General features: G+C 45.1%; 1 protein-coding gene across 2 annotated transcripts in view; it reads left to right on the top strand.

The window, feature by feature from the left end:
- Positions 1-10,421, top strand: part of matcap2 (microtubule associated tyrosine carboxypeptidase 2) — a 52,900-nt gene extending 42,479 nt beyond the window's left edge. For both annotated transcript variants that reach the window (XM_078539321.1, XM_078539322.1), the window contains exon 7: positions 7,591-10,421. In XM_078539321.1, coding sequence (XP_078395447.1) covers positions 7,591-7,749 — 159 coding nt within the window. In that variant the 3' untranslated portion in view covers positions 7,750-10,421. The remainder of the gene's footprint in view (positions 1-7,590) is intronic.
- The last annotated feature ends 3,910 nt before the right edge of the window (positions 10,422-14,331 follow it).

Here is a 14,331-nt window from a genome sequence, read left to right as displayed (position 1 = left end):
AAGACCAATGGCTCACTTCACTAGAGCCCTTGTGGAGGCGTGGCTCCTATTGTACCACTGCTCAGCTTCTGATATTGGATGGCGGAGAGGCGTCATGAGCCACCTTCTGAGGGGATAGCCCTTGTCACCCAGCAGCCATCCATCAAGCCGGGCTGGAGCACTGAAGAGCCCTGGCACCTGAGAATGTCTGAGGATGTAGGCGTCGTGGGAGCTGCCTGGGTACCTGGCACAGACTTGTAGAATCAGCATCCTGTGATCACACACTATCTGCACGTTCATGGAGTGGAAGCCCCTCCTGTTGACGAAGGCACCGGGCTCACCTGCTGGAGCCTTGATGGCCACATGTGTGCAGCCTATTGCACCCTGGACGCGGGGGAAGCCAGCAATGGCTGCGAAGCCTCTGGCTTGCTGTGTCTGGCTTGCCTGGTCCTAGTGGAAGTGGATGAAGGTCAATGCGCACCTGAACAGAGCGTCAGTGACCTGCTTGATACAAGTGTGGACAGCTGATTGGGAGACACCGCAAAGATCACCCACCGAGCCCTGGAAGGAGCCAGAGGCATAGAAGTTGAGGGCAACTGTGACCTTCAGAGCCACTGGCATGGGGTGTCCGTCCACACAGTTAGGAGAGATCTCAGAGCCAATAACCTGACAGATGTAATTGACTGTCTCCCTTGACAATTGGAGCCTCCTTCGGCACTGCACCTTAGTCATATTGAGGTAGCTGCTTCACTGCCTGTATACCCTGGCTGCAGGATAGTGATATCTTCTGCGGCCCCTTCCACCTTGGACTATCTCTTGGCCCTGCGCCCCTTGTGCATACGCCTGTACTCCCAAAGGTGGCTCCCCTGGAGTCTGATTGTGCGCTCCTGGCCTCCTCCTTATTCTAGCCCTCCCTCCCTCCTCAGAGGAGCTGCCTCTAGTGGACATGTCAGAACCCATACCCAGGCTAAGGGGAGGCCTCTGGAAAGCTGCAGGCCCGATAAAGATTACTGACTGCAGGGTGCTGACCTGAAGATTCAAAATAGACAGAAAGCTGCTGGAATTCGTTCTGAACTGCTACAGATCACACAGGCAAGTTTAAAAAAACTTTCTGCAATAAATACTGACAGACCAGATTGACAACCCCACTAGGCCCTCTTATCCCTCCCGTGGATGAATTTGATTAAAATGTCTCTTACCCGCCTGCCCGTTGTGCCCAAGCGCTGACCCGAAGATCGCACGGGCGCCTGAAAATCGACGTTGATTGATGATTTAAGGGCCTTAACTAGCCCGTTAAGTAATGGCGGGCGCGCGTCGAACTTCATCACATGCCCGCCCAGCGAAATATCGCGATGGCGAGTGGTGACATCGGGACGCTCGCCTGACGCCACCGCGTGTCATTTTACGCACTAACGTGCATGGCCCGCCCCCCACATGTCAAGCAGAAAATTCTGCGCCAATGCTGCAAACAGTCTGGTTCAGCCTCAGACAGTGATCGGGAAAGGAATGGAGTCATAGCTGGGAATAGACTTTGTAGCAGGGACTGAAGACAATGGTGTTGTTCTTCCCAGTATTTAATTGGGTGGAATTTCTGCTCATCTAGGGCTGGATGTCGGACAAGTAGTTTGATAATTTAGTGATGTTGGAAATAGTCACGAGAAATGGTTGTGAAGTAGAACTGGGTGTCATGAGCCTGAGGGCTAGAGGGCATGCTGAGGGACTCCTGCAAAGGTGTCGGACCATCATTTGTCATTGCGGCTACTAGAAGTGCTGTGGTCACTGACTGATAGAGGGGCTGAGGAGCCATTGCCCATACTCAGATAATCTGAGCAGAGTTCCCAGAAGCAGAAGTCAGCTGCTTCTCGTGCTTTGAAAAACACACCTCCGTGCTAAATTGAGAAGCCAAGCACCTGGTGGAGACTCCAGACCCCTCTTGCCTTGTCACTGCTACATAGAGCTCATGGACAAGATGATGGCATGCACTACCTGGTCTGCTGGATTTGGCTCTTCATGGAGGAAGCCACATGTGCACCCGTCAGGGACATGGCAGCACTCATGGCATGGATGGATGGACTCTTCCGTCCTTCCCGCGGGGGTGTGCATAGCCTCTGGAAGCCCTGCCAGATGTTCCCTCACCTTTCACTTTAGCTGCAGCGATGATTTTTGACAATTCCTGAGGCACATCCAGGATGAGAAATTTCTACCGTTAGGCGGATTTCTGACCTTCGGAGTTTTGGAACTGTATTTAGAAACCAAATTTGAGAGAAAATACTAAAGAACTAAGGAAGAATGGTATCCTGCACTCTTTATGGTAACTGCTTTGAATGATTGGGACTGAATCACCTTGTCATAAAAATATTTTCAGACCTTTTTGTCTTCAGCCACTTCTTATCAGAGTTTTTTTTTGTTTTTGGCCGCTATCATCCCTGGGCACATCTTGGAGCTCAGCATGGGCCTGGCCTTCCACAGTCCTCCAACAATCAGTGGCCTTGGCAGTCACAGCCTCCTTCAGTTGCTCGGGCGCATCTGTGATGCGCTCACCAGCTTGTGACCCTGAATCTAATTGCAAGTTTGTACCCACCTGCACTGATGGAGGGTACTCGGGGGAATGATGCTGCATCATCTGAGATTTCCTCTGCCTCCTCAGAGGTGGCTGGCTGGGCTCCTGTCACTCTGCATCCTTCTGGATAACCCCAACCTGCATGAGGAAACACAAGCACTCAGGAGTTAGGGGCTTCCCATTTCCTCATCCCAACTATGCCTGATGTGGAGCTCCATGTGTCCAGTAATAGACACATGAGTGTTATCCCTCATGTGTGGGCTAGATGCACCCTTGTGCTCCTGTACTCATTCACTTACTGTGCTGTGATGACACTCATTGTTCATCATTGTAAATCAAATGGCCACCCTGAGACCCAGCCATTTCCATGGCCTCCTCCTTCACCATCAAGGACAGGATATACAGTTCTGGAACCCAGGGTTCGGGACAAGGGACTGCAGACGGTGCTAATCACCAGGGTCCATGCCTCTAGGGGGGCCTGGGCTCATTGGTCGAGTAGCCTCTCATTGGGGATGCTCAGTGTCCAAAGTAGTCAATCAGGCATGTCGACCATCCCAATTGACAGACTATTCGGCCAATGATTGCTCTTATTCTAAACATCAGCAATCATTGGCACAGTTGGAAGCGCCAGTTTCCCCTGTCCTTCCTTTTCCTAGCTACCTCTTCGTGTTGTCAGACACATGTGCTGCTTTCTTCCCTGGCTGGAATGCAAGGTAAGTGCTTCTACGTTTACTTTAGCTCCCGACGTCCTCTCTAAGTCCTGAAGTCCTCCCCCAGTCCAGTCCTTCGACGTTGTCAACAATGGTTTCTGTGGCCCAGGGCCCTTCCCCTCCTGATTTCTTCTTGATGTTGGGAGGGATAAGGTCCTGGGCCACAGACACTATCATCGGGGGACTGGAATGGGGGAGGACTTAGAGAAGGTTGGGAGGGGAAAGGCCCTGGGCCACTTTTATTGGAACGGTAAAGAGGGGTTTTACTTTTGAGTTCTGCAACTAACCCCTTCAACATGAATTTTACCTTAATTCTTTCTCCAGGTTAGTTTTTCATCAGCCTGATTTAATTATAACATAAAGCAACAAAAGTGAGCAATGGGGCTGAATTTTCCTCCCGTTGGGGAAGTTGATGGGCGGGCGCGTGCGGGCGCGCTTCCAATCGGCGCCCTCGATTGCAGGCGCGGTGCCATTTTACGTGGGCGGGCCAATTAAGGCGTCTGCAGGGAAGCGCTATGTGCTCCCTGTGCGGGCCGGGGGGGATTCCTAAAATCGAGAGTGCGCTCTTTTGCGCATGCACACGAAAGAGTGCACTCATCTCCCTGAGGCTAAGTGCTGCTTCAGGGAGATCGGCTCTACATGTAAAAAAGATAAAAGTAGAAAAATAAAGTTTCCCTTACATGTCCCCACATGTGACAATATCAGATGAGTTGGGACATGTCCATAATTTTTACACAATCTTTATTAAGATTTTTTAAAGCCTACATGAAACTTCATTTCGCCCATGGATGAGGTTTCATGTTTTTTCTAGTTCCCGCCGGGACTCCTGGCCTGCCCGCCAACCTTAAGGTTGGATGGGCAGGTCCTTTAATTGGTTAATTGATCCTGTCAATGGCCTCAGCTGATTTTGCTGCGCTCCCGCCTTCCTGAAAATTTAAATTGGGTGCGGTGACGTCGGAAGTTCCACCCAACATCACCGCGCGTCACTTTACGCGTCGACGAGCGGGCCTCACCCCCGCTTGCCGACTTGTAAAATTCAGCCCATGGTTTCTGTGGTAATCTGAGGTGTTATACACCTTTATGGGAATAGGAGCAGATTGAGCATGTGACTGTAAGACCCAATAGCTGTGTAGCATGGGCTACCATGTTAATGTTAGTCTCGAGGGGGGTCTGGTTGGAGAAGCACACATCGTTCGGGCTCTGTTGCCTGTGTAAATAAATAGCATGTGCTTCATTTCATATTGGTCTCTGCGTCTGCAGTATATTGTAATTGACTCACCTGCCGACAGATAAGTGTGCAACCGGTTCGCAAGCAAAGCGACCCCATATCAGAACATAACAAGTTCCTGATGTTCACATTTGTATCTTGGAATATGCATTACCCTCCCTGTCTGTTAGTGAGAGGGGTTGATTGAGATATGTTTGGATTAGTGTATCTATGCTTAAATTTTTAAATGAAATAAAATTTGCAAAGCATGCAGAATAAAATACAAAGTGATTACATCTATCTGCTGAACTTAAAAATGAAGAAATAAATGAGAGCGAGATCTGCAATCCACAGTAAAGCGCGATATTTGTTTCCTGAGCTATCATAGATCCCAAGTCAAGCATTTCAAATATCAGCCCCTTTAATGGGCTTTCACAGAGCTGTAGACCAGAGCTGGGGGCAGGGGCAAACCTCCGGATCTCATAGGCAGACAGGCTTTTGGCAAGTTGGGAAATTTCTACCAATGGCCGTCGAAACTGTGATATCTGACAGTGAGTCAGGTACAACTCCCACTTTCCGCTCCTCCAATCACAGCCTCATATTTTTTCTGTCTCTTTCCGTCCACTCCAGTTTTCCCAGTTGGGTGTTGATTCTCCACTGAAATCCATCCTTCAGCCGCCTTCACTCTCTAGGTAGCGGAGAGTCACACATTGCTCAGCTCTGTGGTTAAACACCCTTTTCAATTAGATGTATCTGATGGTAAAAGGTGGAGTAGGGCAATGGAAAAGCAGTCAAAGAAAACCCTAACCCCAATGGAAAAACACAGGGTGTTCGACAGGTAGAAGCATAGAGTTACTGGTGGCATCTGCTGACATGTTATTGTCAGAAGAGTTTTGCAGGAATCCGGATAACTGAATGTACCCAGTGGAACATCTAAATCCACCTGGACTTCTGGTGAAATACCCAAACCTAATGCCCCTGATGTTTTATTTTATTATGTGAAAAGTCTAAAGATGTGGAAGCAGTGAGGAACTCAAGATTGGGTGGGAAGACAGTTCCTTGAATCAACAATGCATGAGGTTGCTTTCTGACAGGTTCTGTGAGAGAATAAAAGGAAGTGCCCAGTGACAACGATGTGTCAATAGTGGTTTCAATCCTAACACTAAACCTAACCGTAACAATGTTGTCAATAATGTTTTTTAAGACTAATCCTAACCCAACCCCAATCTAATCCTAGCCCCAATATCATACTGAAACCATAACTTTCAATAGGCTTTATAAATAGATGCATAGAGTACAAAAGCCCAATAAGGTTTTCTGAAGCTAAATGAAACAGTTCGATTCCAATGTGACTATGGTTCCCATATCTGGGCACCCGAAGGATGTGAGGGGGAGAGTAAAATGGTTTTGGGAGGTTGGGGTGGGTGGTGGTGGTGGTAGAGTTAAGTGGCCAGGAACAGGAGAAGCACCAGAGCCCGTGCTTTCTCTCTTTGGCCCTACTGGGATTCCTCCACTGGCCTTGGCCTTTTCCTTGTAATTATGTGCCCTTTTGTTCTGAAAGTACAAGCAGGAATACTGTTAGTTAACAGTTGATTCCACAATGTATTGCTCTAAGAAACTGTCATGAAAGCATTCTACCAACTCATCCTCTAGACCGTTTTTGCCAATTTGATTGTTCCAGTCAATATGAAGATTAAAGTCCCCCATAATTATTATATTTCCTTTGTTACAAGTTCCAATAATTTCTTGTTTAATGCTCTGCCTAATGGTTTAACTACTTTTTGGGGGCCTATAAACTTGGGTGTCAGCTTCAGTGATGCAGCAAGAGGGGTCTGGCGGTCGTTCAGGCAGCAGTGAATGCAGGGCTTGCATACCTTTAAATATGGTACTAGCACCTGCCATGGGGTCATTTGATGTCACTGGTGCCTTGTTTCGTGCCTCTATTCTTTAATTAAACTGGACCTGCGCCTCCCTTAAGTTAATACGCCAGGCACAGCATGATGGCATTTGGCCAGCCACTGGAGATCCAAACAGAAGTGTGCCCACTTTCAGTGCCACCACTGGGACCTATGACCTTACAATAAAATTCAGCCCTCATTTTTAGACGTGAGGTTGGGGCAGACAGGAAGAGAAGTTTACAAAGACAGTTTGCAATGGAGAAAAGTAACCAGGAATTATCTTGCATTTCAGCATGATCCTGAAATAGTGAGGAATTTTAGCAGACAACAGCAGGACCTGATAGTGTTCTATATGTTCCAACCAGATTTGGCATTGAATGACTAATACAGTTTTCCGCCACATCCATTCAAGTATGCATCCCTTGGACTTAGGTGAGTTAAGGTGAGGGCTATACCAGAGAGATCAACCAAAGTTGAGCGAGAGCCAAGGTTTTTAGTGAGGATTATGGCATGAAGGATGGAGGTGAGGGTGTGGTTAAACAAATCAGTAACTGAAATGTGGTGAACAGAGGGACAACGGCTAGATGGTTGGAAGTCTGCAGTTGTAAATGAATTGTGGGATAGTATTTTTCAGGGACATGTAGAGAAGGAAGTAGGCTAGGAACATGGTAGGGGGATATGGATGGATAGTGAAAAAAAGAAGTGATCAGAGACGGCCTTATCTGTGACTTATAGGATGAGAGTAGCAAGGCCAGATGAAATAGCAACATCAAGTGAGTAGTCATGACTATGGGTTGGGGTGTTTACATGATGGAAAGATTAAGGGATGATAAGAGAACAGTGAAGTCAGGAGAGAGAGCATGATGAGTCGAGAAGATTGAAACCACCAAGGTTAAGAAGTCGCTGGGTGTAGAGACTGAGGAAGGAAAACAGTGACATGCCGGACATTAGGCATTCCATTCCATTGGCCTTGTAATAAGCTGTTATCTCTTAAAGAGACTCTCTCAATGATTTTTCTATCCCGATAATGGCTTATTTCTTTGTATTGAATTAGGTCTAGATTGGATTAGATTGAAGAATTAAGACCGATTACATTTGTGATTGGCAGTATAACACAGCCTTACCTGGAATATTCAGTTGAAACAACCCCCTTGAACACTTGAGAAAAAAATGAATGGTTACTATCCATATGAAAAGTAAAAGACGAACTATGTTTCCATTCTTTCTTTCCTTCAGGTGTCTTACGAAGATGTAGACCGGCTAAAGGTTATCGCCATATTGCAGAATGCACAAATACCTCACTTCATGCGAAATCAAGGTCGGTATCTGGAGCAATTGGACAAGATCATGGAAGTGAATGGGTTGACAGACTGCGAACTCCAGGTTTTGGTTTGAAAGGAATTGTGACCTCTGTAGATTGACCCAGTTACTGAGATTTCCAAGCTATTGCCACATTTGTAGAAGTGAAAGTACTATTATCATTCAGAGTTGGAAACATGTTTAACAGGCAATTTGTATTTGGCTATGTCTAGTGTTTGTAGTTCATAAATCACTTAAAGGCAGCAAGTAATTTCTATTTTGAGGGTTGAAGTACTAAGTATAGCAGATTACGTAATTATATTTTATGTTTATGGTATTGAGATGAAAACTGAATATGTTTTGTTTTTAAAAAAACAAAAAACAAAAAAAACTTGAGAAAAAGGAATTGCCTGGAAAACATTTATTTGTGCAGCTAAGAATGTAAGGATAAAGTGCTATGCATAAAGGATGCTAACAGGAGTAACAAACCAAAACAATAATCAGAGCTGTGGTCATCAGCATGGTATTGAATTTGCCTGAATGTTTATAGCATTACTTAACATATATAACATTTCATCTCTGTCTGTGATATGATGGATGTATCAACTTACTTCCATGAGGAGGTTGTGTTCAACTGCCAGAGCGATATATCCAGTGGCCTGCGTTAATTATAAACATCAGCGTTACACAGAATTTCTGCTAAAGAAATTAATGACTAGTAATGGAGAAAATCTGCAACAAAAATTCTACACATTACAATTGTCATGTTAATAATCTCTGTATACTTGTCTCATTTCACATTGTTTAGTCATGTAAAGCTCTGTTAAAAATGTAATTGTGTCAATTTCCTTCTGTTGTTCTCCAAATTGATGTCTCTTCTCTGACCCACAGGCAGACTGCTATCTGGGACATAGAGAAAAATTATTGCTGAAGTTGCCTCCCACTTATAGCCATTACATAGAATGTACAGCACAGACACAGGCCATTTAACCCAACTGATCCACACCAGTGTTTATGCTCCACACCCTTCCTCACCTAGCCCTAGCAGCATACTCTTCTATCTTTTTCTGTATGTATTTATCTAGCCTGCCCTCAGTGCATTTATGCTTTTTATCTCAATTACTCATTGTGGAAGGGAGTCCTTCATTCCAACCACTCTGAGTAAAGAAGTTTCTCTTGAATTCCATATTGGATTCATTAGTGACTCTTTTATTTATGACCTCTAGATTTGGCCTTATCCCACTAGTGGAAACATTGTCTCTACGTCTAAGGGTTAATGGGCAGAAAATTTACCCTTTAGAGAAGCTAAAACACACTAGGTTGCCATTTTTCAGAAGCAGCAATGATGTGTTTTGGCCCAATTAGGAACTTCCCATCTTTTTTAGGGGGTTGGGGAGATGTGGGGAAAGAGGTGTAATGGAAGAGAGAATATTTGACCTTCAGGAGATTATATAGTGTCTGTGACTGCCAAAAATTGATGGCTGAATTTCATACTTCGTTCTCATTATTTACACCTGAGCATAAATAAACATTCAATGTGTAATGAAATTATAGTTGCTTTCCTGAATGTGCTGTGCATTATTTAAGGAATAAATGAGTGCCAGTGCTACATTGTTGTAAGTGTAGTGTTGTGTATGCTGTTGAGTTTCTGGCCTCTTTTCCCAGGCCATCAGAGAAATATGACTGTGGATCCTACCCTTCATAAATAAGCCAAACATAACTGGCATTTCAATAGTGTAGGTTCTCTTTATGCTGAAAACCCAGTCCTGCTATCCTGGACAAAAAGTAGTTTCATATTTTACTTTATCCTACTTTAATGGACAGATCTATTATGATTCTTGGTCTATTATGATAAGTGTCTCTGCCTCTCTTACTTCCCCTTAGTTCTGTATACCATTATATATCTTTGGTTTGATCCACTGAATGAAAACCTTCTCAACTCAATTTAACATTCTGTTGGCTCTGAATTCCATGGATTTCTCATTTTCTTAATGTTGATGGTTTAAGAATATTTAATTTGTTCATTGTTAAAAGTTTTTTTTCTACTTGGTTCTTTTTGCTGGGAAATGCTGTATTGAATACAGCTTGTTGCATCTAAAATGCCTTAGCACACTTCTGGATGTTGATCTAACTCTGATAATCGTCTTTGTGAACTGGAGAATGGGTAGGACTGGCCTTTTTTAAAATCATCTTGATCTAGATGAGATGCTTGAGGCATTCTGTTTTTCTGTGTTTAAACCATAGATGTTGAACACTTCAAATAAATGTATTATTCTCAAGATACTGGGCAAACTCTGGGAATGGACTCATGAAATATTCACAGGAATTTATTAGTGAACCATTTCATTAGGAGTGTTTCAGTTTTCATCCATACTGCTGCAACATTAACTGTTCCAAAGCTGTTGGTGTAAGTGTGGACTTGTGTGCTAAATAAAATATTTTGTAACTAGCAGAACTAATGAATGGGGAAGTGGCAAACTCCAAATGCTGGTTACGTGTCCTTTGCTGGGTCCAGATGATGTCACCTGCATTACTGTGGTGGTAGATTCACAAAAGATGGTGCATGTGATTTGCTTGTTGTTGATGACTTCTGTCAGCTTTTTCTCTTTAAGAAGCCACCTCTTTGTGCTTGCAGTTTTGTATTCGTGGAGTCGGAGTATTTGCAGTCTGTTTGTTCCATGAATTCTGAGCACTTTCAGCCACCATATTTCAGTCATCAATTACGAAGTGTATTATTGGAAAAAAAATAAACAAGTAAATTATTTAAATATAAAGTGCTACAATGTGATCTTTTCCTGTTTCAGTGAATGGTAAACTCAGTTCATTGGGGAACAATAATAGATTGAATAAAATTAGCCTTTGTTACAGTAACACAATATTATAAACAAAAACAGAATTACCTGGAAAAACTCAGCAGGTCTGGCAGCATCGGCGGAGAAGAAAAGAGTCGACGTTTCGAGTCCTCAATAACACAATATTATAGTTAGGTTAAAGAACTATTGTTTTGTGCTGTAATAAAATTGGGTGCACAACAAAAGTTAACAGATTAGTTCCTCATACCCAAGCAACTGCAATAGTTTATCTGCCCATCCGGTGACAAAAGTAAAATGGGTAACAAATGATTGTGCATAAAAAGTAAACTTTTTAGCTCAACAAAATGAGGCATTTAGCAGAATCCTTATTTAATGGCAATGTTACCATCAAAATGATGGTATCATAAATTAGATAGCTTGGATCTATTTTTTCAAAGTAGAGTTAGTGCAAATCTGGGATGATTCCCCCCTAAGTGTGGTAGCAGGCGGGAAAAAGGATGTTTTAACTGCCGGCTGCAATGGTGGCTTTTCACACTGTATCGTCCCAATCCCCTCATTAACAATGCAGCCAAAGGAAACACGCTACCTCGCAGGCTGGCGGGCAGCCTCCGATTTGTCTATCATGCCGTTACCTTGCCACTCTCACACAGGGCATCATGTTTAAACTGCAGTCGCGTTTACACTTCTCAATCTTGCAGCCCAGGAGGGCACCAGTGAAGACATGGCCCCAAATGCCAAGAAGAACGCAGACCCCCGATTCAGTGTCACATCTCTGGGGTGTCTTCTGGACACCGTGGAGGCCCACCGTGATGTTCTCCATCCCCACTCTGATCACGGGAGGCCCATCAGTCTCACCACCCTAGCTTGGGAGGCAGTGGCAACGATGGTCAGTGCCGATGCTGCACACAACAGGTTGGCCATCCAGTGCTGAAAATGGTTGAATGATCTCATCCATGCTGCCAGGGTAAGGCGGCCATCTCATCACTCTAAACTCACAAGGCCATCACACGTTTACTGGCATCTCACTCATTGCCAGCTCAAGGACATCACCATTCAACTTCTCACACAAACCCTCACATCTCCATCCGGCTTCATCTCCTTTGGAGATGCCCCCTCAGTCCTCACCATCTTGAGGCCACTGGCACAGATCAACATGTGCCCCCACGCACACCCTGGGATACCCACCTTCCCGAGTACAGCCCTCATCCTGCAGCCTCTTCCCTTGCCGAAGGCCACTTCTCCCCGCTTCCCCAAGAAAACTCTAGTCCTGCAGCTGTTGAAAAGCCACCCCTGCCTTATGGCTGGTGTGAGGAGTAGAGATCTGCCCGTGAGTCCCCCTAAAAGTGATGTGGTGCTGCCTGCGAAGTCTGGCATTAATGAAAGATAGGCAAACAAATCGCGAAGTCCCAAGCAAAGTGCAGCTCACCTGATGCACATCACTTACGTACAGTTATGAAACATGTCAGCGTGCAATTACACTGACTAGAGCTCCATCACGCCAATGTCCCCGATGTTCCACGTTTGGGGGTGGGGAGGGTGATTCTGCTGAGCAGCGCTTATAATTAGATGCAAATGCATTAAAATGACATTCCAGCGGCAGGAAACACGGCCAGCCATTGATAGACGGAACAGATAACCACAAACTGGTTTCACGATGGCATAAAACTGATTTTTGGCCTTCTCGCCATATTGTCCATTTGTGCCCAAGGCCAACAGGGACAGAAAATTCCAGCCGTAGTGTTTTTAGAAAGTCATTCCAGGCCTCTTGACTGCAACTTAGCAGATGAGCACTGGTGCAGTGATGATAACAATATCAACTGGCAGGTAAATATTCAACACAAAACTAAAGGTTCAATGATAAGAGAAGTAGAATTGATTTAAATGATTGAGGAAAGGGTTCCAGACAGTATGTTGTAATCGTACTTCACTGCTTAGCTTCTGAACTGAATGTAATCCATTCCAGTGAACCTTCAGTTTATCGTCACAATCTTGAATATTTACATCAAGTGCCAATTTTGGATTTCTCTTTTGAAACTATGAGGCTCCCAGGGCAAATCCCATCTTATATTCACACACGTGTCAACTCCCATGAGATGCTTGTACTGGATTATACACAGGCAGATGGGGGGAAGGAAACATTCATTTGTGAAGGGTCTGTTGATCCCTAGTATTGAGAGATGCTAATCATGTTTACAGTTAACACCCATGCAGATTAATGGGCTAATTAAATGTTTGAATAATGATGTAGCACTGTTCCTTCAGGGTCATGGTACATCTGGGGACACGGCATTTTATGCAGCCCACAAGAAAGGGAAACGTGTGCAGGTGACTGAGTTAGGTGAGATGCGAAATTTCAATTACACGATGACGGGGTGAGATGTACAGATTAAGTCAGCAGCATGTTTACAGTATGTTGGGCCTCACGTCGGCCTGTGGCAAGTTCTTATAATAGATTTGCATGCTTTGAATACTCATTGATGTGAAACTTTTTAATTAAATCCTACCTTTAAGATAAAGTCAGTGGTGCACAAGAATCTTGTGGCAACCGGTTCATGGTCATTTAAAGGCCTGCACCACTTGGTTTGTGCAGTTGAATCCAAACTGAGCTGTTGTCTACATTGAGCACTGCAGCAAAAGGTGGGTGTGGTTGGTGTGTGGAATAGTTGCCTTTCTGGTGCAGAGAGGGGAAGGAAGGGAGGACAGAGGATGATGTTCGGGTACAGAGGAGGGAAGGGCCCAGTGCCCTGTGTGTGGTGATCATTGGGGAGATTGAGGAGGTGGTGGAGCTTCCAGGCAGGGAAGGTAAAGTTGACTGAGGGGACAAAAGGGCATGGCTGGTGCTGTCAATGTTGGGTCCTGTAGTTTGAATTGAGGCTGGGTGCTTGGCACAAGGAACAGTCACAGGGGCAATTGGATTTGTTAGGGTGACGGGTCCAGCGTCAGGGCCGGGCATTCATATGTCTCATAGAGTGGGGGACGGGAACGGATGAAAGCATTGAGGAAGATAATGAGGGGTTTCAGGCTCAGGGTGGGCAATTGGACAAGCACAGATATAGACACACAGGAGAGATGGTATGTCAATTAAAATGGTGATAGGGTCTAGGGTAATGTGGAGGTTCAAAGGTCAGAGGGGAAAGGTGAAAGTTTTTATTGGGTGGGTCAAGGGTGATGGGGGAAGTATGACAGTGATAGAAGGAGGGTGGAAGCTTCAGGAGTGGGTCTGAAACGTTACATGTACTATTGTTAGGGTCTTGTGTAAAATGCAGCTTCTCTGAATGGAATCTTGATTGAAGTGGGACGAGGGCTGTTTTGGGTGGGTGGAATTCTGGGTGTGCACAACTGGCCGATTAAAGAGACTCCCTGATCACTAGTTCAATTGATGAGAACCATGGATAAGCACGCTCTCATTTCTATGTATGCTCTCTTAACACACTGCAATTACTGCAATAGCCATGAGTATCATTCACTCCTGCAGCCTCGGGAGCAGGAGCAGAGATGTGATGAAGGAGGACTCTTGCAGGCCAACAAAAAAGGCCGCAACGGCACAAGATGGGGAGGGTGGTCCGGATGCAGTGATGGCTTCCAGGGTGCGACGGACAATGTACATGGCATCTTGTCAGACTTCCATCGACTTCCTGGAGTGTAGACCTGGCCCTTTCATCCTCCCTTGCCTAGTTAACCATTAAGCTGTATCCTCTACCACCTGGAATAGAATGGGAAGTGGAGCTTTGTAGCACATACCCGCTACTTTGTGCTGATACTGACGATATCTTGGCGGCACTTGGATCTGCATGTAACAGCATACCTTGCCCAATTATTCTGATCCGGCATCAACTTTAAAGTGCAGAGTGCAGCTGCGCCTGTC

Source organism: Cetorhinus maximus, chromosome 3, assembly GCF_964194155.1.
Source record: "Cetorhinus maximus chromosome 3, sCetMax3.hap1.1, whole genome shotgun sequence".
In the NCBI taxonomy this organism is placed as follows: domain Eukaryota; kingdom Metazoa; phylum Chordata; class Chondrichthyes; order Lamniformes; family Cetorhinidae; genus Cetorhinus; species Cetorhinus maximus.
Note: the sequence above shows the minus strand (reverse complement) of the source record. Positions and strands in the feature narration are given on the sequence as shown.